At 40.5% G+C, this 24,390-nt stretch overlaps 1 protein-coding gene across 1 annotated transcript in view; it reads right to left on the reverse strand.

The window, feature by feature from the left end:
* The window catches only part of cfap54 (cilia and flagella associated 54), a gene marked incomplete at its 5' end in the record, with an annotated part of 86,613 nt that overhangs the window by 58,175 nt on the left and 4,048 nt on the right, over positions 1 to 24,390 (reverse strand). Inside the window, 40 exons of the mRNA XM_079237829.1 lie at positions 6,550 to 6,707; positions 7,127 to 7,286; positions 7,581 to 7,698; positions 7,776 to 7,930; positions 8,408 to 8,542; positions 9,431 to 9,478; positions 9,847 to 9,966; positions 10,062 to 10,148; positions 10,230 to 10,415; positions 10,575 to 10,641; positions 10,725 to 10,895; positions 11,040 to 11,127; positions 11,345 to 11,554; positions 11,643 to 11,798; positions 11,928 to 12,057; positions 12,239 to 12,374; positions 12,743 to 12,942; positions 13,123 to 13,332; positions 13,469 to 13,620; positions 13,704 to 13,876; positions 14,009 to 14,206; positions 15,672 to 15,798; positions 15,881 to 15,973; positions 16,633 to 16,750; positions 18,650 to 18,772; positions 18,882 to 19,037; positions 19,209 to 19,356; positions 19,449 to 19,567; positions 19,942 to 20,130; positions 20,238 to 20,330; positions 20,415 to 20,612; positions 21,007 to 21,137; positions 21,372 to 21,615; positions 21,798 to 21,926; positions 22,142 to 22,197; positions 22,391 to 22,532; positions 22,996 to 23,133; positions 23,290 to 23,369; positions 23,756 to 23,879; positions 24,037 to 24,149. Coding sequence (XP_079093955.1) covers positions 6,550 to 6,707; positions 7,127 to 7,286; positions 7,581 to 7,698; positions 7,776 to 7,930; positions 8,408 to 8,542; positions 9,431 to 9,478; positions 9,847 to 9,966; positions 10,062 to 10,148; positions 10,230 to 10,415; positions 10,575 to 10,641; positions 10,725 to 10,895; positions 11,040 to 11,127; positions 11,345 to 11,554; positions 11,643 to 11,798; positions 11,928 to 12,057; positions 12,239 to 12,374; positions 12,743 to 12,942; positions 13,123 to 13,332; positions 13,469 to 13,620; positions 13,704 to 13,876; positions 14,009 to 14,206; positions 15,672 to 15,798; positions 15,881 to 15,973; positions 16,633 to 16,750; positions 18,650 to 18,772; positions 18,882 to 19,037; positions 19,209 to 19,356; positions 19,449 to 19,567; positions 19,942 to 20,130; positions 20,238 to 20,330; positions 20,415 to 20,612; positions 21,007 to 21,137; positions 21,372 to 21,615; positions 21,798 to 21,926; positions 22,142 to 22,197; positions 22,391 to 22,532; positions 22,996 to 23,133; positions 23,290 to 23,369; positions 23,756 to 23,879; positions 24,037 to 24,149 — 5,579 coding nt within the window. The remainder of the gene's footprint in view (positions 1 to 6,549; positions 6,708 to 7,126; positions 7,287 to 7,580; positions 7,699 to 7,775; positions 7,931 to 8,407; positions 8,543 to 9,430; positions 9,479 to 9,846; positions 9,967 to 10,061; positions 10,149 to 10,229; positions 10,416 to 10,574; positions 10,642 to 10,724; positions 10,896 to 11,039; positions 11,128 to 11,344; positions 11,555 to 11,642; positions 11,799 to 11,927; positions 12,058 to 12,238; positions 12,375 to 12,742; positions 12,943 to 13,122; positions 13,333 to 13,468; positions 13,621 to 13,703; positions 13,877 to 14,008; positions 14,207 to 15,671; positions 15,799 to 15,880; positions 15,974 to 16,632; positions 16,751 to 18,649; positions 18,773 to 18,881; positions 19,038 to 19,208; positions 19,357 to 19,448; positions 19,568 to 19,941; positions 20,131 to 20,237; positions 20,331 to 20,414; positions 20,613 to 21,006; positions 21,138 to 21,371; positions 21,616 to 21,797; positions 21,927 to 22,141; positions 22,198 to 22,390; positions 22,533 to 22,995; positions 23,134 to 23,289; positions 23,370 to 23,755; positions 23,880 to 24,036; positions 24,150 to 24,390) is intronic.

Genomic DNA, 24,390 nt, shown 5'->3' on the forward strand with positions numbered 1-24,390 from the left:
CATCCATTGCTCCTCGTCAAACAAGTCCTTGCATTACAAACTGTGTATAAAACTCATGTGAACATTTGAGGTACCGCTTAGCTTGTACAGTTCTTGAACTTCGAAATTGCCAGCTGATAGTTTTCAAAGTTCATGCTCTACGAACTTTTAATTCAAGTAGATTTTAGCTTTAAAAAGGTTGCATGATGAGTGAGCTAACTTTTATGGCAAAAAAGAAGCTCTTGGTGGACCAAGAGGCCGTGATCGTATAGTGGTTAGTACTCTGCGTTGTGGTCGCAGCAACCCCGGTTCGAATCCGGGTCACGGCAGCAGGTTGGAGTTGTGCCCTCTTTAAGCTATTGTTGTTGTAATGTACTCTGGCATGTGTCTCAGTTCACACATATTCAAACTTGAGAGCTTCAGCCGAGAATTTTTGCGTGAAGGATGATGCTTTCCGACTAGACCAGTCCGGAATTCTTCATCAGTTCAACAAAGAAAACTACCAACTGTTTGCATGAAATGCTGGCACACGGTGGAATTGCCCCAAATGCTCCCCATGTCGGGCTAGTGGCGCAATGGATAACGCGTCTAACTACGGATCAGAAGATTCTAGGTTCGACTCCTGGCTAGCTCGTACACTTCTTTAACTTGTATATCCATTGCTCCTTGTCAAACAAGTCCTTGCATTTAAAACTCATGTGAACATTTGAGGTACCGCTTAGCTTGTACAATTCTTGAACTTCGAAATTGCCTGCTGATAGTTTTCAAAGTTCATGGTCTACGAACTATTAATTCAAGTAGATTTTAGCTATAAAAAGGTTGCATGATGAGTGAGCTAACTTTTATGGCAAAAAAGAAGCTCTCGGTGGACCAAGAGGCCGTGATCGTATAGTGGTTAGTACTCTGCGTTGTGGTTGCAGCAACCCAGGTTCGAATCTGGGTCACGGCAGCAGGTTCGAGTTGTGCCCTCTTTAAGCTATTGTTGTTGTAATGTACTCTGGCATGTGTCTCAGTTCACACATATTCAAACTTGAGAGCTTCAGCCGAGAATTTTTGCGTGAAGGATGATGCTTTCCGACTAGACCAGTCCGGAATTCTTCATCAGTTCAACAAAGAAAACTACCAACTGTTTGCATGAAATGCTGGCACACGGTGGAATTGCCCCAAATGCTCCCCATGTCGGGCTAGTGGCGCAATGGATAACGCGTCTGACTACGGATCAGAAGATTCTAGGTTTGACTCCTGGCTAGCTCGTACACTTCTTTAACTTGTATATCCATTGCTCCTTGTCAAACAAGTCCTTGCATTTAAAACTTATGTGAACATTTGAGGTACCGCTTAGCTTGTACAGTTCTTGAACTTCGAAATTGCCTGCTGATAGTTTTCAAAGTTCATGCTCTACGAACTATTAATTCAAGTAGATTTTAGCTATAAAAAGGTTGAATGATGAGTGAGCTGACTTTTACGGCAAAAAAGAAGCTGTCAGTGGACCAAGAGGCCGTGATCGTATAGTGGTTAGTACTCTGCGTTGTGGTCGCAGCAACCCCGGTTCGAATCCGGGTCACGGCAGCATCCATTGCTCCTCGTCAAACAAGTCCTTGCATTACAAACTGTGTATGAAACTCATGTGAACATTTGAGGTACCGCTTAGCTTGTACAGTTCTTGAACTTCGAAATTGCCAGCTGATAGTTTTCAAAGTTCATGCTCTACGAACTATTAATTCAAGTAGATTTTAGCTATAAAAAGGTTGCATGATGAGTGAGCTAACTTTTATGGCAAAAAAGAAGCTCTCGGTGGACCAAGAGGCCGTGATCGTATAGTGGTTAGTACTCTGCGTTGTGGTCGCAGCAACCCCGGTTCGAATCCGGGTCACGGCAGCATCCATTGCTCCTCGTCAAACAAGTCCTTGCATTACAAACTGTGTATAAAACTCATGTGAACATTTGAGGTACCGCTTAGCTTGTACAGTTCTTGAACTTCGAAATTGCCAGCTGATAGTTTTCAAAGTTCATGCTCTACGAACTTTTAATTCAAGTAGATTTTAGCTTTAAAAAGGTTGCATGATGAGTGAGCTAACTTTTATGGCAAAAAAGAAGCTCTTGGTGGACCAAGAGGCCGTGATCGTATAGTGGTTAGTACTCTGCGTTGTGGTCGCAGCAACCCCGGTTCGAATCCGGGTCACGGCAGCAGGTTGGAGTTGTGCCCTCTTTAAGCTATTGTTGTTGTAATGTACTCTGGCATGTGTCTCAGTTCACACATATTCAAACTTGAGAGCTTCAGCCGAGAATTTTTGCGTGAAGGATGATGCTTTCCGACTAGACCAGTCCGGAATTCTTCATCAGTTCAACAAAGAAAACTACCAACTGTTTGCATGAAATGCTGGCACACGGTGGAATTGCCCCAAATGCTCCCCATGTCGGGCTAGTGGCGCAATGGATAACGCGTCTGACTACGGATCAGAAGATTCTAGGTTCGACTCCTGGCTAGCTCGTACACTTCTTTAACTTGTATATCCATTGCTCCTTGTCAAACAAGTCCTTGCATTTAAAACTCATGTGAACATTTGAGGTACCGCTTAGCTTGTACAATTCTTGAACTTCGAAATTGCCTGCTGATAGTTTTCAAAGTTCATGGTCTACGAACTATTAATTCAAGTAGATTTTAGCTATAAAAAGGTTGCATGATGAGTGAGCTAACTTTTATGGCAAAAAAGAAGCTCTCGGTGGACCAAGAGGCCGTGATCGTATAGTGGTTAGTACTCTGCGTTGTGGTTGCAGCAACCCAGGTTCGAATCTTGGTCACGGCAGCAGGTTCGAGTTGTGCCCTCTTTAAGCTATTGTTGTTGTAATGTACTCTGGCATGTGTCTCAGTTCACACATATTCAAACTTGAGAGCTTCAGCCGAGAATTTTTGCGTGAAGGATGATGCTTTCCGACTAGACCAGTCCGGAATTCTTCATCAGTTCAACAAAGAAAACTACCAACTGTTTGCATGAAATGCTGGCACACGGTGGAATTGCCCCAAATGTTCCCCTTGTCGGGCTAGTGGCGCAATGGATAACGCGTCTGACTACGGATCAGAAGATTCTAGGTTCGACTCCTGGCTAGCTCGTACACTTCTTTAACTTGTATATCCATTGCTCCTTGTCAAACAAGTCCTTGCATTTAAAACTTATGTGAACATTTGAGGTACCGCTTAGCTTGTACAGTTCTTGAACTTCGAAATTGCCTGCTGATAGTTTTCAAAGTTCATGGTCTACGAACTATTAATTCAAGTAGATTTTAGCTATAAAAAGGTTGAATGATGAGTGAGCTGACTTTTACGGCAAAAAAGAAGCTGTCGGTGAACCAAGAGGCCGTGATCGTATAGTGGTTAGTACTCTGCGTTGTGGTCGCAGCAACCCCGGTTCGAATCCGGGTCACGGCAGCATCCATTGCTCCTCGTCAAACAAGTCCTTGCATTACGAACTCTGTATAAAACTCATGTGAACATTTGAGGTACCGCTTAGCTTGTACAATTCTTGAACTTCGAAATTGCCTGCTTATAGTTTTCAAAGTTCATGCTCTACGAACTATTAATTCAAGTAGATTTTAGCTATAAAAAGGTTGAATGATGGGTGAGCTGACTTTTACGGCAAAAAAGAAGCTGTCAGTGGACCAAGAGGCCGTGATCGTATAGTGGTTAGTACTCTGCGTTGTGGTCGCAGCAACCCCGGTTCGAATCCGGGTCACGGCAGCATCCATTGCTCCTCGTCAAACAAGTCCTTGCATTACAAACTGTGTATAAAACTCATGTGAACATTTGAGGTACCGCTTAGCTTGTACAGTTCTTGAACTTCGAAATTGCCAGCTGATAGTTTTCAAAGTTCATGCTCTACGAACTATTAATTCAAGTAGATTTTAGCTTTAAAAAGGTTGCATGATGAGTGAGCTAACTTTTATGGCAAAAAAGAAGCTCTTGGTGGACCAAGAGGCCGTGATCGTATAGTGGTTAGTACTCTGCGTTGTGGTCGCAGCAACCCCGGTTCGAATCCGGGTCACGGCAGCAGGTTGGAGTTGTGCCCTCTTTAAGCTATTGTTGTTGTAATGTACTCTGGCATGTGTCTCAGTTCACACATATTCAAACTTGAGAGCTTCAGCCGAGAATTTTTGCGTGAAGGATGATGCTTTCCGACTAGACCAGTCCGGAATTCTTCATCAGTTCAACAAAGAAAACTACCAACTGTTTGCATGAAATGCTGGCACACGGTGGAATTGCCCCAAATGCTCCCCATGTCGGGCTAGTGGCGCAATGGATAACGCGTCTGACTACGGATCAGAAGATTCTAGGTTCGACTCCTGGCTAGCTCGTACACTTCTTTAACTTGTATATCCATTGCTCCTTGTCAAACAAGTCCTTGCATTTAAAACTCATGTGAACATTTGAGGTACCGCTTAGCTTGTACAATTCTTGAACTTCGAAATTGCCTGCTGATAGTTTTCAAAGTTCATGGTCTACGAACTATTAATTCAAGTAGATTTTAGCTATAAAAAGGTTGCATGATGAGTGAGCTAACTTTTATGGCAAAAAAGAAGCTCTCGGTGGACCAAGAGGCCGTGATCGTATAGTGGTTAGTACTCTGCGTTGTGGTTGCAGCAACCCAGGTTCGGATCTTGGTCACGGCAGCAGGTTCGAGTTGTGCCCTCTTTAAGCTATTGTTGTTGTAATGTACTCTGGCATGTGTCTCAGTTCACACATATTCAAACTTGAGAGCTTCAGCCGAGAATTTTTGCGTGAAGGATGATGCTTTCCGACTAGACCAGTCCGGAATTCTTCATCAGTTCAACAAAGAAAACTACCAACTGTTTGCATGAAATGCTGGCACACGGTGGAATTGCCCCAAATGTTCCCCTTGTCGGGCTAGTGGCGCAATGGATAACGCGTCTGACTACGGATCAGAAGATTCTAGGTTCGACTCCTGGCTAGCTCGTACACTTCTTTAACTTGTATATCCATTGCTCCTTGTCAAACAAATCCTTGCATTTAAAACTTATGTGAACATTTGAGGTACCGCTTAGCTTGTACAGTTCTTGAACTTCGAAATTGCCTGCTGATAGTTTTCAAAGTTCATGGTCTACGAACTATTAATTCAAGTAGATTTTAGCTATAAAAAGGTTGAATGATGAGTGAGCTGACTTTTACGGCAAAAAAGAAGCTGTCGGTGGACCAAGAGGCCGTGATCGTATAGTGGTTAGTACTCTGCGTTGTGGTCGCAGCAACCCAGGTTCGAATCCGGGTCACGGCAGCATCCATTGCTCCTCATCAAACAAGTCCTTGCATTACAAACTGTGTATAAAACTCATGTGAACATTTGAGGTACCGCTTAGCTTGTACAGTTCTTGAACTTCGAAATTGCCAGCTGATAGTTTTCAAAGTTCATGCTCTACGAACTATTAATTCAAGTAGATTTTAGCTATAAAAAGGTTGCATGATGAGTGAGCTAACTTTTATGGCAAAAAAGAAGCTCTCAGTGGACCAAGAGGCCGTGATCGTATAGTGGTTAGTACTCTGCGTTGTGGTCGCAGCAACCCCGGTTCGAATCCGGGTCACGGCAGCAGGTTGGAGTTGTGCCCTCTTTAAGCTATTGTTGTTGTAATGTACTCTGGCATGTGTCTCAGTTCACACATATTCAAACTTGAGAGCTTCAGCCGAGAATTTTTGCGTGAAGGATGATGCTTTCCGACTAGACCAGTCCGGAATTCTTCATCAGTTCAACAAAGAAAACTACCAACTGTTTGCATGAAATGCTGGCACACGGTGGAATTGCCCCAAATGCTCCCCATGTCGGGCTAGTGGCGCAATGGATAACGCGTCTGACTACGAATCAGAAGATTCTAGGTTTGACTCCTGGCTAGCTCGTACACTTCTTTAACTTGTATATCCATTGCTCCTCGTCAAACAAGTCCTTGCATTACAAACTGTGTATAAAACTCATGTGAACATTTGAGGTACCGCTTAACTTGTACAATTCTTGAACTTCAAAATTGCCTGCTGATAGGTTTCAAAGTTCATGCTCTACGAACTATTAATTCAAGTAGATTTTAGCTATAAAAAGGTTGAATGATGAGTGAGCTGACTTTTATGGCAAAAAAGAAGCTCTCAGTGGACCAAGAGGCCGTGATTGTATAGTGGTTAATACTCTGCGTTGTGGTTGCAGCAACCCAGGTTCGAATCTGGGTCACGGCAGCAGGTTCGAGTTGTGCCCTCTTCAAGCTATTGTTGTTGTAATGTACTCTGGCATGTGTCTCAGTTCACACATATTCAAACTTTTTCAGTTGGTTGAATGCAAAAAAGTGGAAACTACAAACTCTTATACAATTTAAAACCTCCCAGTTCTAAACAACAGATGGTCATTTGGAGATATGATATGGATAAATTAGGTTTTTCCCTGATGAATAAAGGGGATACCTTACCTTGAAATTGAGAGACATATGTAACTTTCACTGCAAACAATGAGGACGCTGCCATACTATCCAACTTCTTTGGGAAAATATACTTGACAAAAAAGGTGTAGCGTAGCGTGTTAGTACCTGCAGTATTGCCATGCTGTCATCAGTCTTGCCTCTCTGAGATTCCAATTCGGCCCCTTCGATCATCAAGAGGGCCTGAATATCCAGGTCTCCCCATCGTGCACATTCATCAAGTCCCTCCTGTAACACCCAAGCTGCTTCCTCATTGATGTTCTTACCTAAATAATATGCATATGCACACATCCCCTAAAACACAGTGTCAATATCCAATGTCTAACATTTAATGACTTACCAATATGCAGCTAATGAAGTCTTCAGCTTTTTTTCTCATTCATTAGTCATTTGAAGTAGCTATTAATACTTTGCTTTTACATTTTTCTAATAATCAGATCTTCTGGTAACACTAGGCATAATTAAGTACGTAGTTGGTAAGCTTATTTACGTGAATCAATGTAAAGAAACATGGTAAAGTAGTTCTTAATTCTATTTTTAAAGTAAACATCAGTACTAGTTTTCATAGAAGGGAAGATAACTAATTTGTGTTGACATTTATAATCATGTGATATTAGTCTAACTGTTTCAGCAAACAATACACCATTCAGAAAAAAAGAAAGAGCAGCACAACACATGATTGGACCTGGGAAAAAGCCAGCACTGCCAGGAATCTGTGCAGCTAGGCTGCGGACCAGAGCCAGGCGGCAACGCAGCCACAGAGAAAGTCCAATTCTCTCACTGGCCTCAACTGCTCTAGGACAGTTTTCATGCAGGAGGTTTGACACACTGCAATCTTTAGAACCCTGTAGGCCAGATATTACAAATATAAACACATGCATACACACACCATGTACAATCAATCACCATTATACCGCCCAAGTGTGGTTATTTTGTACATATTTTACATGTAAATAGAAAAAGATGAAATTATAATTTTTCAACCGCTAACTCAGTTTCATTTCAGGTGCTACTTTTGGTTGTAATGTTGTCATGTCCTGTATTGTTTCTGACACAGTTAACATGACAGAACATTACATTTGTTTTGATGTTAAAAAAAACTTATTTGATTTTGCAACTAATTCATATAAACCTTCTACCTTTTCAATTCCAGTCCTGGCATGTGGGGTCTCAGGTTTCGGAGATCTAGGTCTGATTCCTCTCATGATCACAGGACATGTCTGCAGTAGCACCAAGGCTGAAATTGCCATCTCAGAACTGAATGATGTTAAAATGGTTAGAATGGTCAGGAAATACAAACATAAGCATAGCACAGGTGTATAAGGCCTCTTTACCTATTTGCAGCATGTCCTTGCTGCAGGTATAGATTGGCCTTTAGAAGATTGTACTCTATGGACAGTTCCAGGTTCTCCACTTCACTGCAGGACTGAGGTGTGAGCTGACGGAAAATAGAGTGCAACAAGGAGGATGCTCCTTCTAGCAAGAGGAACTGCAACACATGAGAGGACAGATATGAGTAAATTGACACATACAATACAATTGTATACAATGCTTAAATTACAGTTAGTGGAAAACCCCTAAAGTAAAGATATATTGGAAAATCTTACCTTTATTATTTCTGGTGTGAGCTTATCCTTTCTTATATCAAGGCTCAGCACTTTTGGCTCTTCTGTCTTTAGACAGGAGGCCTCAGTTTCCAATCTGTCCTGTTCATGGGGTTTTGAGTTCACTGGACAACTTATGCTGGCACAAGCTTCTCTTTCAACAGTATCTGAAAGATACCACAATAATTCCCACTGCATGCATAACAAGCAGTTTGAGCCTTAGTGACCATTTTAGAATGAAATCAAAATGAAAAATGAAATGTATTTGGTTTAATGCAATCCAACAAGAGATGACACATGATCCAAATAATAAAGCTAACATAAATAAGATAAGAAAGTACTCTTGCTTACAGACCTGACACAGGAGAGCCATGTACAGTGTTACTGAGTGCCAGGACTAGTTGAATACGAGCGAGGTTGAATCTGAGGCACAAAGTGGATCCATACAGGGATCGAACCTCTGGAGCAAAGTCACAGTTCACAAGTTCCTCCAAAGCCTAATCACAAACCAAAACCACAAAAATGTAATCAACAATCTATATTTGAAACCAAATGGCAGGGTGTGGGTTGGGGGGATGAGGTAATTCTATAACAATAAAGCAAGAAATCTCTGTCCGTTTGTTCTTCACATATCTCAAGAACCGCTCATCTGATCTACTTTACACTTGGTGATTGTAATGCTGGGGACCCAAGGGGGGGCTTCATCAAATTATGTGCAATCTGAACACATTCACTTCACTATTCAATACGTTCAATAATAATACACTCTAATTAAGCAAACAGCCCTCTCTCTGAGTAGCAGCGTGATTTGAAATTCAGGGCTCTGCAATCCAGCATGTCGTCCACAGTGGGCAGATAGCGGCTGACTGCAGTTCACTTTTGCTGCTGGATGCTTGCTATGAATGAATACATGCTTGATAACTTTACAAACTTTCAGGTTAATGTCTCCCCACAATTATTTCACCACGGTTTCTGACTGTAAACAGTCCTGACTTGGGTGTGTGATGCAACTATTGTATGTTATTGCATGTGTATTAATGAGCACCCAGGAAATTGCAGTGTCAAGTGTGAAGTTGATTGGATGAGCTTTTCTCGAGAAAGCTGCAAGGAGCAACATCACAGGTCAAGCATTTAGCCCGCTTAGAACAGGCAGGTTTAGAACAGGCACTGCACCAATATTATAAAAGTAAAGACAATTGCACCTGCACCATAGAAACTGTGGCAGCATGTTATTCCTTTTAGAATTATTTATGTGACCATTATTTCACCAAAACCATGTGTGATTGACTTTATCTAATACACTTTTTACTAAATGTAAAATAAAATTACACTAATAAAATGTCTCCAGATGTTACAAAATCTAAAGAAATCTTATAGAAAAATACCTCAGAATTGTCCAGGAGAGACTTGTTGCTGTAAAACGTCTTCGCAGGCTGCACAATAAGCACAATTTATCATATTTATTCAAATGATGGCATGTATAAACACTCCATACTTTCAATCCTGTAGCGAGGCAACACGAGAAAATTGTTTGTCAATCTTACAGAAATACTTTACACTGTCTCCTACTAATGTTTAAATTAGGTTGGAAGTAACTGGCACAGATATTTATCTCGCCAAGAGACAACCCATGTCTTCATATATTCAATAAAATGTTTAGATTTACAGTACTATAAACACAAGGTCAAGGTTGTAACTAAAATTGTACATAAAGTAGTTCAACAATAGCGAGATGCAACACGACCAACATTACCAGTTTACACAGGCAAAAGGGGAAAAGGGGACATATTTGCATTCTTACTTGGAGATTATCTTTGGAAATGTAGCGTCCATAAGGCAGAAGGACCCCGGTGCCTTGTGTGAGTTGAACTGCCTCCTTTATAGCTTCAGTGAACAGACACAGTTCAGTAAGAGCACGGATCTGCAGAAAACACCAATCCAGACTGATAACTACACCAGAAGCCATGACAAGAGAAACATTTACATTTACATATGGAAAACAACACCAATACTGACCTTAAGTATTTTGCCCTCAACAGTGCGTTGGAAATCTCTGCACACACTCCCCACAAAATGTAGGTAAAGGGCTAGTATGGGCAGTAACTGAAATTACAAACACATTTCAAAAAATACATTTTTTATCTTGAGCATTGCGGTTCAGACAGACAGTGTTTATTTGTGTACCGTAATGTAGTAGCCTGTGGTGAAAAGCCAGTGGCAGATGAAGTTAAGGCTGGTTACAGTGGTGCTGAGGTGAACCCTGTGTGGTTCAGAGAAAAGGTCAACTCCAGGGAACAGTTCATCTCTGATGATGTGATAAGTGTACTGTAGGTCGGCCTGTGGCTGAGCCAGGGAGCAACACAGCACACACTAGGGAAGTGGATCATACACAAACAAACACAAACACAGACACACACATACACATACATAAGCATGTCAAAATAAATGCCCACAAACACAGATAATAAAACTGTATTTAGGCATGAGAGCAAGAACCTCTCTTGTCATCATTTCCTGTCATCAGATTACCTTAAAAAGGTGTGCAGACATGAGGCAACAGTTGGTCCGCTCGCTGATATCAGCCGTTAAGATATACCTGTACATCAAAACACACCCCTCAGGAGCAGGTCGATTTTAGAGTGACACCTCTAATCAATGCTTAACCTCATTGAAACCTACCGTGCAATCTTAGCAGTGAGCCCAGCAGCCTGTAGACATCCCCAAATGCCGACTTCTTTCAGGGTTTGTTGCAGGGAGCTACCTCCAAAGGACACGCCATCCCATTTCTTTACAGCACCTGAGCTTTGTAAGGCACAATCAATGGCTTTACTCCAGTATAAGTGTGCTGCCCTGGAGATGAAAAAAAAAACAGGCAATTATTCTAAGAATATGACCAAACAGACTTTTGCTGTATAATTACAGGTAAAAGTATTTAAAATAAAAGTGTAGGTTTGCTTCAGCACACACATGCACACTCAGACAACAGATTCTAACCGTGTGTTTCCATTATAGAACTGTAGGTTTCCCATTTCATGCAGCGCCAGAACTCTGAGGGAGTCATGCTTATTGGCCTGGAGATACTCTGAAAAGAAGTTGGGTGGAGATGGGGAGGAAAGTCAGACCTTTCTGACACAGACTTCATCCAGATATTCCATGATATTTATATATCTGCTGGTACTCTCTATAATACATCTGATTTAGTGTCACACTTATTGACATCTTGTCAATACATGCCTTCTTTATGTAAAGTGCGCCATAGAAGTTTTTCTGTGGTTGTTATAAGTATTTTGTGCTCTTACTAATGGAGGTGGAGTATGCAGCACTGACAGTCGGTATGTGGTCAGGGCTGATAGGGAAGGTGTAGAGAGCATTTGGAGTACTGTAGTCCTCCTTGGCCAGGTCGCAAGGTTGGATGCTTGGACTCAGCATAACTAAGGGACTGAAATTAACCAGGCTTGCAGAATAACTGAGACCTCTGTTGTGACAGTGCTTCAACTGTGCCGCAAAGCCTGGAGAGAGACAAACAGTGCAAACAGGGACGGTTTCAAACAGTTGTTGTGTGAGTGTGGTAGTCAAAATAATCAGAGGAGAACTCACAGGGCTTTGTGAAGGCAAGAAGTTGCAGCAGTAATAAGCGACTATGCTGGAAGACCTGAAGACAATGTGGTTTTCTCTCAAGAGCTTGACGATAACAGCTCAGTGTGTCTTCTACATCCAGAGGAACACACACAAGGGACATTGAGTGTTGTATCTCTGCACCTTAGACACACACACAAACACACAAATGTAGTTCAGCCAACATAATATACAATGGCCTACAAACAATTATTTGTGTGATTGAAATATTATGACATGGCATGACATGGGTCTGGCTGTTTAAACCTTTAAGGTCAACTGTGTCTCGAGGATTGGAGTTTGTGAGTTTTGCTTTTTTGAGAATAGTTGGTTGCTGTGCAGGCCGAGCTGTACACCCAATGAGCAGTTGGGAGTCTGCATAGCTCCTGTAAGTTACCTAAAATGTAGAAAAGAGAGCACCATATACTGTACACATACATACAGCATAATACACATAATGCAGGAGGCAATACAATATCTGATACTGTTTGTTAAAAAAAACACTTATTACACTTTGATTGTGCATTTAGTATACGCTTCATTGCTTCACAATTTTGATGTGTGTCGGTAAGTTCTACCTCCTTGCCAGTGGCCTTCTGTGTCTTGACATGGTGTCGTTGAGGAACTTCAGGTCCTCCAAAAGAACTTATCCTTTCAAGCAGCCTCCTCTGAGCATTGACTAGTAGAGGAGTTATGATCAAAGCATAACGTTCCCTGGGATAGATATACAGATGCAGGCACAAACAAACACACAAAATCATGGGCACAAACTCTGAGATAGGTGATTATTTTATCCAGATTTGCAACATATGGCAATGTTAAGATGTAAAAAAATCCACTAAAAACGTTAATTGAAGGTTACATGCATTATTTCTGTATATTATACAGAATATGCTGTGTTTTCAATGACCTAAATGTCGTAACATTTAAAAACACTCAAATTCCCTTTGATGATAAGAACCTTCTCATAATCTTTACTCATCCCTGTTGAATGTTACTATACAAAACTATTTATTATCAAATCTCAGCTGCACTCGTAGATTTATGACTGGAATAGTATGTGCTTAAATAGTCTTACTCACCGTGTGTATGAGTTAAAAACTAAGGCAAAGTGGGCCAGGCTTTCCCATTTGCCACTGTCATGGAGGCGCTCCAGAGTGTGCAAAACCAGGGTGCGGACCCAACGCAGGTCCACCTGGGTGCTGTTATCCAGTGGGGCTGAGAAGTGGAGACTTGACTCAAGTTCCTCCTCAGTTAAGTCTCTGTCATAGAAACTCCACAGCTAGTTGGGACAAAGATGAAGATGAAAGTCATGAACAGGACTGTCATGTCCACTTTGTAACTGTAAATGTGTTTTGCTCAGACGACAAGATGTTTTTTATACTTTATTAGTAAGGATTAATGATGTGTGCCAGTTTTATAACAAGCAGCTACAAGTGTGTACAACTGTATTTGCACTTACCCCAAGTTTGTTTAGCATGTCCATGATTAGGTCAGTAGCCATCACCAGTAGTGGGGTGAAGGTGGTGTGCAGCTGGTCTGCTGTGAGGGAGGAGGGAGGTTCATGCTGAGCAGATCTCTGTACTAGAACAGTGATTCTGCAGCTTTGGTCCCATACAGTCTGACACACACACTGTAGAGTGGTCCAGTGGCTGCCACGATGGGCCAACACCTGGGAAATGTAAAAAAAAAAAAAAATGAAAAAAAAGATAAATTAAATATAATAGTTGGATTTACAATGTATGGGCACATGTCAGTAATTCAGCACTTTGTGTACATGTGTAAGTATGTGTGTCTGTGTGCAGTACCATGGCCCTTTGGAAATGTAAAGCAGTTTTGTTAAGTGAGTCGTCCAGCAGCAAGGCAGCAGTGTGTCTGTGTGCATCAATCTGCTGTTCCACCATTTGAGAGATCTCTCCTTCCTCACAACTCTCCTCTGTGACAGAGTCATCCACTTTGACTGCTGGAAGAAAAGATTGAGACAATTGATGAAACACAGACCATGAGACCATTTTTTTCTAGTTTTCCATAGAGTGTTCTCACCATCCTTTTCATTCTTCTCTTTGTGTGCAACAACATATTCCATAGGACTGGAGTGGGAGGAGTCTCTCTCTGAGACAACCTCATATTTGGTAGACGTCTGTTCCGGTGGGTTCCTCTGCACCAGAACACCAGAGTAGGCCAGAGAAAAAAACAAGTGATTTAACTGCCTGTAACTGAAACAAGTACAAACAGAACATAATATTATAGGCATGCATTCACAAATGTTCAATATGCAGAATGATCTATTGCCAAAAAAAATACAGAAAAGGTGAAGTAAAGTAGCTTCTTCTATCTTGTGAGAGAACCTTTGCTGCAGGGCTCCTCCATGCAGCTGGTCCAGGCCCTGGTAAAGCAGTGCTAAATGAGCTTCTGCCATGCTGTAGTTGAGCTGAGACTTCCACACTCTCTCCCCACAGCACATGCTCCTCAGCTGAAGCTGCTTCTTATGGCGTTGCACCACAGACGACATCATGGTTAGCAAGTTCTCCAAAGCCTGCATTTCCCTACACACGAATAGAAGTCCAGCACACGTGTGTTTATGTGAACAAACACATACTGTATAATTGCACATAGACACACATTCTGTACCTGTTAGTTCTCACTCTCTGAAGCATGCTGTGTGGCATTTTCTGCTTTAGTTTCTTCCTTCTGTCGTCGTGGGAAGGTGTGCCCTTGTTCTGCTACAAAATGTATTTGGGATTAGGGTACATCCATAATGTAATGTAGTTTTGGATTGTTTTGATGGGTGTCCACAGTTTACAATAGGCACCAAAATTAAAACAAATTCACAAGGAATTTTTAGAACATATAGCTACAATATCATAAACCAGAAGAACACATCATGAGATTAGCTCTCTGTGTGTGCTTCTGTGAAAGAGTTTTAAAAAGAGCTCATATACATTATCTGTTCAATTTTATTTAAGTTGTGGATTCCCATAGCTTATTACACTTGGCAAGGTCAGACTTGAATGATGCCGTCATCTGCAAACCTCAGCTGCATGGTAGATCATTGCCCAAGAAGTGTAATGGAAAATAAATGTTTGTATAGAACATATGTTCAAGATATTGTGTGTCCTTATGCCGTGTTCACACCAAAAGAGTTGTGAAATATTCGCGCGAGTAGATTACATGTTAAATCAATGCACAGACGCGAATGGTTGCGAAAAATTCGCTTTTTCGCCGGGCGGTGGGATAGAGGCGAAAAGGCATTGTGAATATTTGCTTTTTCGCTTTTCCGCGGATTTTCCAGAATTCGCCCGCCGCTGCGGGTCCGCTGAAGGAGTGCTGGAAGCGGCTTCATTCAGACACTCGTCCTGGAGGAGTCGAAGCTGTGTGCGACTACGGATAATATTATGAACCCAGACATGGGGGCGTTTGATGTTCCGACGTTTGTGGGACTTCCTCAACAAGCATAAAGCAGAACTAGTGGTTATTTCAATGGTGAATGGCGGAAATGGTAAATATTTTCACAGAGTAAAACCAGGGAGATAAGCCCCGCCCCCTTTCCGCAGCGAATGGTTACGAAAAAGCAGAAAAGCGAATTAACCTCATAAAGTCGAGCGAGTAAACTCAGGCAAAAAAGCGTTGCGAAAATTCGCCGGCATTATTTATCTACATTTATTTGTTGGGTATTTGTGTGCATAATATTTTTACCTGTGGTGGTTCATTTCCTTTCGAAGCCTGAGCACTACTTTTTTTTTTACTCTGACTGTTTCCCTCCAAACATTTTGCGGACATTCCCATCACCTCGCCACGCCTGACAAAGATAAAACCATTGGCATTCTGTCAAGACTTCATCAGCATAGGCAAAACAGCTACTATCTGTAATACGTAAGTGGACAGTGATGCATTGTTTGACTATAAAAGTACTTATTTGAATATGACAACGATTATAAAATGAAAGCTGAAATATTTTATTTTCCCATTTATTTTTTTAAATCAGTAAAGAGGTGAAAAGTCAAAGCCTACCTGCTTAAAAAATCTAATATGCTTTGTCCCCACTTTAACACAAGGTCCGGGTGGCCTTCTTCCATTGTTCTCTGGAGAATTTGTGCCGCAAACTCAATAAAATATACCTTGTGTCTGAGCTTCATCACTATAATAACACACACACAAAACACAGTCAATAATGAAAAGACAAAATATTCATAAAAGAAAATGATGTGTGTGCGACTTACCTTTTTGGTAGGCATCATTTAATGTGCTGTTGGAGATCAGCTCATACAATTCAGTGGGATCCTCACACCCAGTCAGTGGGCATGCAATCGCTACTGAAAAATCGTACATAACTTTGAGTTTAGGAAGAAATAACATTTGGATCTACGTGTAACTGCAATACCATCTATATTTACAAAGGCTAGTAAACAGAACAATCATTACGCTGAGTTAACCAAGTGACACTGACATCAGGAACACATAAACATTTAAAATGTATTATACCAGTGAAATGATTTGCCTCAAAATAGATTTTTTTTTAACATTTGTGACAATCAAAGTGTGCTGGCACATAAGTTTCTGGCGGATCCGTGGGAGAAAAAAACGGAACGCATCATAACATCCACAAGGAGCATGGTGGACAACGCCTGACTGCTATCTGCTCTAAATAAACAAAGCTAGGGGGTCTAGGGGTTACTCTGGTAGTTTCGCTACAGTGCATATTCATTAATACAACTATATTTATTTTCTTTGGAGCAACTTCGAGTGTGAATTCAAGTCAACTTAACATCAAGTGTGAATTATTTTGTTGCCAAATTGTTGAAATAAAACCCACCATGGCATATTTTCAACATAAATGACTTTAATTACTATTTAAAAAACACTGTCAATGTCTGGCTATACACAGTACTTTGTTTTTAACAAAATTGCATTTTATTTTATTTATATCAATTTGAACAATGTGTGAGTGTGTGTCAGTGTGTTTCTGTATTACCATTGTCATCAATGAGAGCTGCTTCAAATGCGATTGTTTTCTTGTTCTTCCGATGCAGTGCTTTCAGCTGAAGACTTATCATCATTTCTCCCTTGATAGCAGCATGATCTTTCTTAGACTATACAGACACACACACACAGAAATACAACAACACTAGAAAAGTGGAGCAAAAATCTGTATATATGTGTATTTAAAGTGATCAAATATCAAAACCTGATAAATAAATCTGTATATATATATCAATATATAGCAATTGATCAATATATATATATATATATATATATGTGTATATATATATATATATATATATATATATATATATATATATATATATACACATATATATATATATATATATATATATATATATATATATATATATATATATATATATATATACACATATATATACATATATATATATATATATATATATATATATATATATATATATATATATATATATATATATATATATATATTAGGGCTGGGCACATAAACGCGTTTTTGTAATGAGGTATAGTTTTTAACGCGTTTACGCAGCAAACTATTAACGCCGTTAATTATTTGATCATGCGTTAACTCGTTTTTGTTTGTTTTTTGCATTGGGAGGGGCTTAATGCTGCCGCACACAGGTGCTGCACTTTAAATCTATCCCAGACGGCGTAGTTCAGACCTGGGCATCTTATGGTTCTCCCAGTCCGGCCCGCGTGAGATCAATCAAAAAAGAAAAATAAATAAATACACGCCATAAATGCAATGCAACAGCACTGCTTTTACTTTGAAGGCGATTTACGTATGCGTGCGCGCTTCCGCAGCCTCAGCGACCGGCTTGTTGCCATCAGACTGAAGCATGTCTTGTTCTGTAGTTTGTCCTCAACGAGCACAGAGCTCTCACAGGAGCCTCGTGCTGGAGTGTCCAAATCCAGAGTGAACATTAATCGCGCATGCGCAAAGCCGCCGCTGAGATACCTGTTGGCTGTCCTTCACATCTCCACCTCATTCAACCAGACTTCAGTGCACTTATTCAAGCCAACACAGACTGGACTTTTTCTCACAGTAAGAAAAACTGAACTGAACAAGATCAAAAGCACTTATTGCTTTTGTATAAAGTTAATCAATTGCTGGTCTTTAACATACCTCTTTAAGGTAAGCAACAAACCTAACATGGACAAATGAAGGAGTGGCTTGTCCCTCACAGGGACCCTTACTACTGAACAGACTGTTTATGTTGTTCCCTGATAAAAGACAAATGTTTCTTCTTCAGCATGATATTAAGCTGTTTTACATTAGAATAAAATAGTCTATAACATCTGAAAATAAATACAATACTTAATTGAATGACCAGTCATATAGAAGCATAAAAAAATAAAAAATACATCTTTTTTTCTTCCCTGGCATATATTTTTGATTTATATACTGTTGTTAACTTGCTGCTGCTCCAGAGGGCCTGTTATATTGTTCTGATAACACTAATTTAATATAAAAGCGCGCAATACACTAGTTTTTACTTCATTATTGAATTTGGCGCATAATGCTATTAATTGCGATTAATCCCAGAAAAATCATACGATTAATCAGTTAAATTTGTTCAACTTTGCCCAGCCCTAATATATAAATAATGGATAATCATAGATTCATTTCATGATCTTAAGTCACTCTAAAAGTGAAGCTAAAATTCTGAAATAAATCTACACCTTTACATTATTCCTTACACCCACAGCTTTAGCGGCAAGTCTACTGATCCGCAGTTGAGCATCATAGACCTCTTGGAGCAGCCTGCTACCACGGTCCATCACCACAGAAGCGATCTGATGCTCCCAGAGCACACGTGATGCCTGGTCAAGAAGATGAGACATTATTGCAATGATATGTATCTACATACGTATATAGATGCATTTTTTGCATATATGTAAGTATTGCCAAGTTCTAGCATGCACACACTATATGTTCAAGACCACTGAAACTCCTATGAACACAAACAGTTTAAAAACTGTGTATACTAATGCAGACACACCTTGGAAAGGTAGTAGGTGATGCAGGCTAGCATGTGCATAAAGGACTGTGAGGTGTTTCCAATCCATTTTTGTTTCAGAAGACTTGAATTTTCCTCCAAAACTATAAAGCATTTTTTTAGCACCTGCATAACAGAACACAGACACAGGCATTAACCCACACAGTGATGAATTATTTACAGTTCATATTACACTGTTAACAAACAAGACTTATATGGATGAGGTAATGCATACCTGTACAATAGGAACGCAAGCGATCTGATGGAATATTAGAGGAGCCAGGAGGCCATAACAGCTAACTACAGCTTGCACTGCAGCGCTACCATCATTCAACCACATTGCCAGGTCCACGGCCACCAGCATTCGCTCACACTCTGCCAGTCTGGCTTCCTGCACACACACATGTGCAAATATAATGTATTTATATTTATGTCAATTTAAAAGATATAACCTTTTTCTATTTTATACAAGCAAAACATGGTAAGAAAAATTCACACTGTGATGCTGGTAACAATGAGAACTGCAAACTGTTTGCCTCTCTAATCTTTTTTTTTTGTTTACCTGTTCCCAGACAAACGGCCCATTATCACTGAGAGAATCACAATAGAGCGATCCCTGCTGAATGTTGATCTCTGTCTCAATGAAGATGGAAGTGAGGAACAATTGACACAGGTGAGGAGAGGAGCGTTGCAAGGTCTGGACACGCAGCCTTCAACATGGTGAATGGGGATGGAGCAAAAGGAGAAATTCAAAGAAATATAGACTTCTTAGCTTGAACTGTGTGGATGTTTCCCTCCTTACCCTGTGATAGCCAGTCTATCCTGTGTGCCCTGAGACCCAGGGTCGGTGTAGGTATAGTGGAACCACAGTTCTCTGCAGGCTCTCTTTGCTACAGCATACTGCTCTGTTTGATATGCCACCTGAGGAAGGAGTGGAAAAAAGCCCAAACTATATTTAGTTTTGGCTCTGTACAGTGTTAAAGGGGAAGAAGGAAGCTTGACACTGCTAGTTCACCTAGCACCACTGAGCTAGCTAATGTTACAGCTCATTAATGTCTACATCTTGTGTTGTCACAAGCATGAGCCTCTGTCCCTGAGTTGATGCACACTTCCTGCTGCACAGCGATATGGTTGGTGGCCGTAGTTCGGTAGTAAGAAAATTGTTCCGACATGAAATTTTGCTCACAACAAGGCCTGTGGATTATCTTGAGTAAAAAGGTCATGCTTTCTAGAAAGAGACAATAAGGGTGGTGGGGTGACAAACTAGCATTTGTTTTTACTAGTGTGTAGTGTACCTGTGCCAAGTGAGCCCACGTGTAAAGTAGTGGTACCGGCAAGGATGCCAGCAATGGGAATGTTGACCCTCCGATGGTGTTGCCCAGTAGATTTCCCTGGAAGTTGTAAGCTGCTACAGCAAACACATACTTCTGGTTGGGCTCCAGCCCCTCCACTCTCAGCACGCACTCGCCAGATGCTGCTGGTACCTGGAAATATACAAAATCAGACCGAACATTATGGGCACAGATCATACAAGATGACAAAATGTGTTCCACTGGAGCTGACACTCTTCTGTGAAAGAGAAAAATTGTACCATAGTTCCACTTCCTTGCAGGCTGCAGTCTCCAAGGCGGACTTTCAGGTTAATGCCCTCAGCTGTACGGCCACAGAGCTGGTACCAGCACACCTGGAAAGAAGCAAGGAAAAAATAAAGATAAAGAGTATAGTAGCTGTGTTTATTATCTGACACGTGGAGTAAACCAAATCTCACTTGACCCTCCAAGTTATAAGGTGCTGGGGAAAAGGTTAAGGAGCGATCAGTGCGTGAAAGCAGGATGGGGGGAGGTGGTGGGTTTTCTTCTTTCTCCTTCTTCCCTTTCTCTTTGTTTTCAGCTGGAGCCTTAGGGGCGGCGGAGATATACAGTTTTCTCTCTTCCTCCCCTGCTTTCTCTGTCAAGGTGGAGGCCTCCTGGCAAAAAAGCACACAGACAAACCAGTAGAATATTGATTACACTTTATAAAGGCTCGCCTCAACCACCAGTCATCAGTAAAAGGGGATACATTTGAGTCCTTATACAGTATGTACATAAATTCAATGTGCCACTGAGGCCTGGAGTAAAATGTTTAAATTCCAACAATTGACCACACTAGCTGGTTTCACTGTTTAGTATGGCTTCAGAAAGAATATTGTATTTACTAGTTGACATGTTAACCTTAACAGGGTATTGGCTCTGTGTATATGTTATACAATTGCGGATAAACATACACATGACTGTGGTGCATGTGGCAATATCAAGTTTTTTACATTGCGTGCGTAGTTGTGACTCTATCTAAGAAAATATGAATGTTTGTGAATGTGTAACCTCTAGCAGACGCTCGGTTTTGTTGGTGTTATTTGGCTCCATGTTGTACGCTAGCGAGGCTTTCTGCATCAGAAAAAGAGCTTTGGACATCTTGTTCTTCTTGATCCGATCCAACAGTTCAGACTCTGCAACTAGACACAACCAACACATTCAGACCCATTACTTATGTCCACAATTAAGCATACTTTTTTTAATCAATATTCTTTCTGAACATTTATACTGCTAACTATGATTTATTGTGTATTTATTATAAATCACCATTTCAATCAATGAGAAATTGAGTACAAGCTCAATGTAGGCAAAAGGATAATTCATTCTCAAAAATCACCAATGAGTAAATTTGCCTGAGTGGCAGTGAGGCTGACCTGCATTTAGCTGCAGTAACTTGAGGGAAGCCCTGTGGTGGATGATGTCAAGCTCTAGATATAGATCTGTGGCCAGCAGGAACGCATGTGAGGACTGAGTGTGTCCAGAGGCTGTAATATCAGATTCTGTCTTAGTTTCAACTTCTTCTTTCTTCTTCTGACGTATTTCATCTTCTTCATTTCCCTCCTCGGATGACGTTGGGAAAAATAGGGAGGCAGTCGATGGAGGGAGAGGACCAAATCTCTATGCCAATAAGAGAAAAGAGAAAGTTTTTACTTACACTCACCCACTTTTCTCAATCTACACTGATTTCCTGTTAATACTTTTACATGTTCCCATCTTACAATACTGTGTTGAGATCCTGCCTTAGAATTGTCTAAAATAAATAATTGTCGGACGGAGTGTTGTATAGGTTAACTGCCTACCTGCATGAAGGCAGAGTCGATGATTGCTGAGCAATCTTGGGGCAACAGTGTAGCTACACCCTTTGCCAGAGCTTCAAGACCCCTATCCACCACCTCACACACCCTATGAAGCAGCTCTGTATTTGAACACTGCCAGCACACACAAGCACACACATTGAATGATACTTTTAATATATATATATATATACATATTTCTGAAAACCCTGAGACAGAATACAGTGCATTGGTGGTAATAGTGTGATTTGTTTTTTCATCACATGTGCAAACACTTATAATAATAAATACTAGTAGTATAAAGAACTATCATTTGACACTATGCATAGACAGTCAATCTATTTACATACCTCAAGAAGAGAGAAAGAGCTTGGCTTCACAACCTCACGGTCTGCTTCACAAGCTCCTAGAAGAAGACGTGAAAATAATAGCAGAACAAAAATGATTATACATGACGTGTGTGTGAGTGACTATGGTGGGACTTTACCCAATATCAAATACCAGAGTTATATTTTTACAAAACAGCACAAGACGAAATACAAAAGTTGCATGTTTTAGCTGTCCTAAAGGCTGAAACAGGGACAACAGTAGAACCTCACCTTGACTTAGATCACTGCGCTCAGCTGCACTTTCTAGCAGTATGGCCAACGTGTGAATCATCTCTACCGTCATTATGCAGTCAACAGTTGCCAGGTCACAGGCATCGGCCACCTCACACAGCATAAACAGACAGCACAGCCACTGCAAACATGTCACATACACATCAAAAGTCATAAGTAGGACATCTACATTAAATATGCTGTAGAAAATGTAAGTAAATATAAGTTAATGTGTGTGATTTATCCTGTCCGAATGAATGTTACAATTCACTCAGTCCTAATTTCCTAAACCACAAAAATTATATTTAAAAGATTCTATGCTATAGAGTAGGACGGTATCAGATTTTCACTACACAATTATTGTGGCCAAAAGAATTCACAACAACGATATTATCAAAATATCTATAAAAACAAAAGTCAAATTCAGTCAAATTCATCTTAACCTTGTATATGTTGTGTTCTGTCTCTCTATTGGAAAATTATCGTCAATACTACTGGTATATCACGACACCCGTTCTGTAGCAGATAAAAGTAGCAGTTTTATATTTGACAATAAATTGCTCCTAACAGCCGGAAAGTCAACGCTTACCTTTTTAAATACATACTGTGTCGTAATTATCTACCTTCTCATGGTGGTGTGTAAACTCTTGGTTTTGTAGCTGATACCTCTGGATCACCAGCTTCACTTTACCCCACAGAAATAACACAACATCCAAAACCAGATCCCCATCTGGCTGCACCTCCTGCACAAACACACACACACACACACACACACACACACACACACACACACACATATACAGGAAATATAGACACTAAACATTAACTCTATCTCATACTGTAATCCTAGTCATTGGCAGATCAACCCCGACACAAACACACACGACATAGAAACTTACAGGAGCATAGCCACAAACTGACTTGTGCAGGGTGTTGACCAGGTCAATGAACTCATCACCCGTTGAGAATGAAGACTTGTCTGGTGGAAACATAAAAAACAAAACCACGTTCTAATTTCTGAAATCAGCGTTGGATATTTTGTGATCAAGTAACTGAGGCCGAATGTTGAACACCTTATTAGTGCCTAATCAATTGCTTAGTTATGAACCAGAAATCTCAAAGTGGGTCAGTTCATGTTTGACAGGAACTAATTTTTGATAAGATATTCAAATTTGACAGCAGCAATGTGAAATAATCAATAATATGAAATCAAGGACAAGATGGCAAAAGGTTGTTCAAAGATCAATGAAGTCTTGGCAATAGTAATACATGGATTATTAGAATCCTTTGTGGACAGTTTATATTAATCAATTTATTTACATAACGGTTTAGGGGTCTGAGGATGTATATGTGGCACAATTTCACCTTTGCTATCATCAATCATGTTGTCTTCTCTAGGATAGCTCCTCTGGGAACACAGCAGACTATGGAACCTGTCAAGTAAAGCAAGTTCCAGCTCTGCCCTCCTGAATGACTGACCCTCCACCCCCTGACACAGAGAGACAAAGTAAGACAGAGTAGAGAGCATTTAAAAAAACGCATTATACATAAAATGAAACTGAAATTGGAAACATAAAAATACAAAAGTGACAACTGATAGAAATAGAGTGCATTCCCCTTTTCTCAGATGTTGGTGTGTTACTTACAGACAAAACCTGCAGCATCTCTCTGGCAAGTTCAGTGAAAGCATCTGGCTGCTTGTACTGAAACAAGATCTTAATAAACCTCACTGCAGACATGATGGGTACTTTGTTTTCTCCTAGCAACACAAGACATTGCATTACTTTAAAATGATTTCCAAAACCCTTGACAAAACAAACACGTCTCAACAAATGATAAAGTGTTATAAATTAAACCATTTCCGGAAGAAAAAGTGACTAACCTGTCATGGCCAAATCCATTAGTGTGGATGTTGGTGTCAATGCACCAAGACTCACAAGAGACTCACTAATAGGTGTGACTCCTTCACAAACAGGAACATAAAAGCATACAAAGTGAGC

Source organism: Taurulus bubalis (assembly GCF_910589615.1).
Source record: "Taurulus bubalis genome assembly, chromosome: 2".
Classification (NCBI taxonomy): domain Eukaryota; kingdom Metazoa; phylum Chordata; class Actinopteri; order Perciformes; family Cottidae; genus Taurulus; species Taurulus bubalis.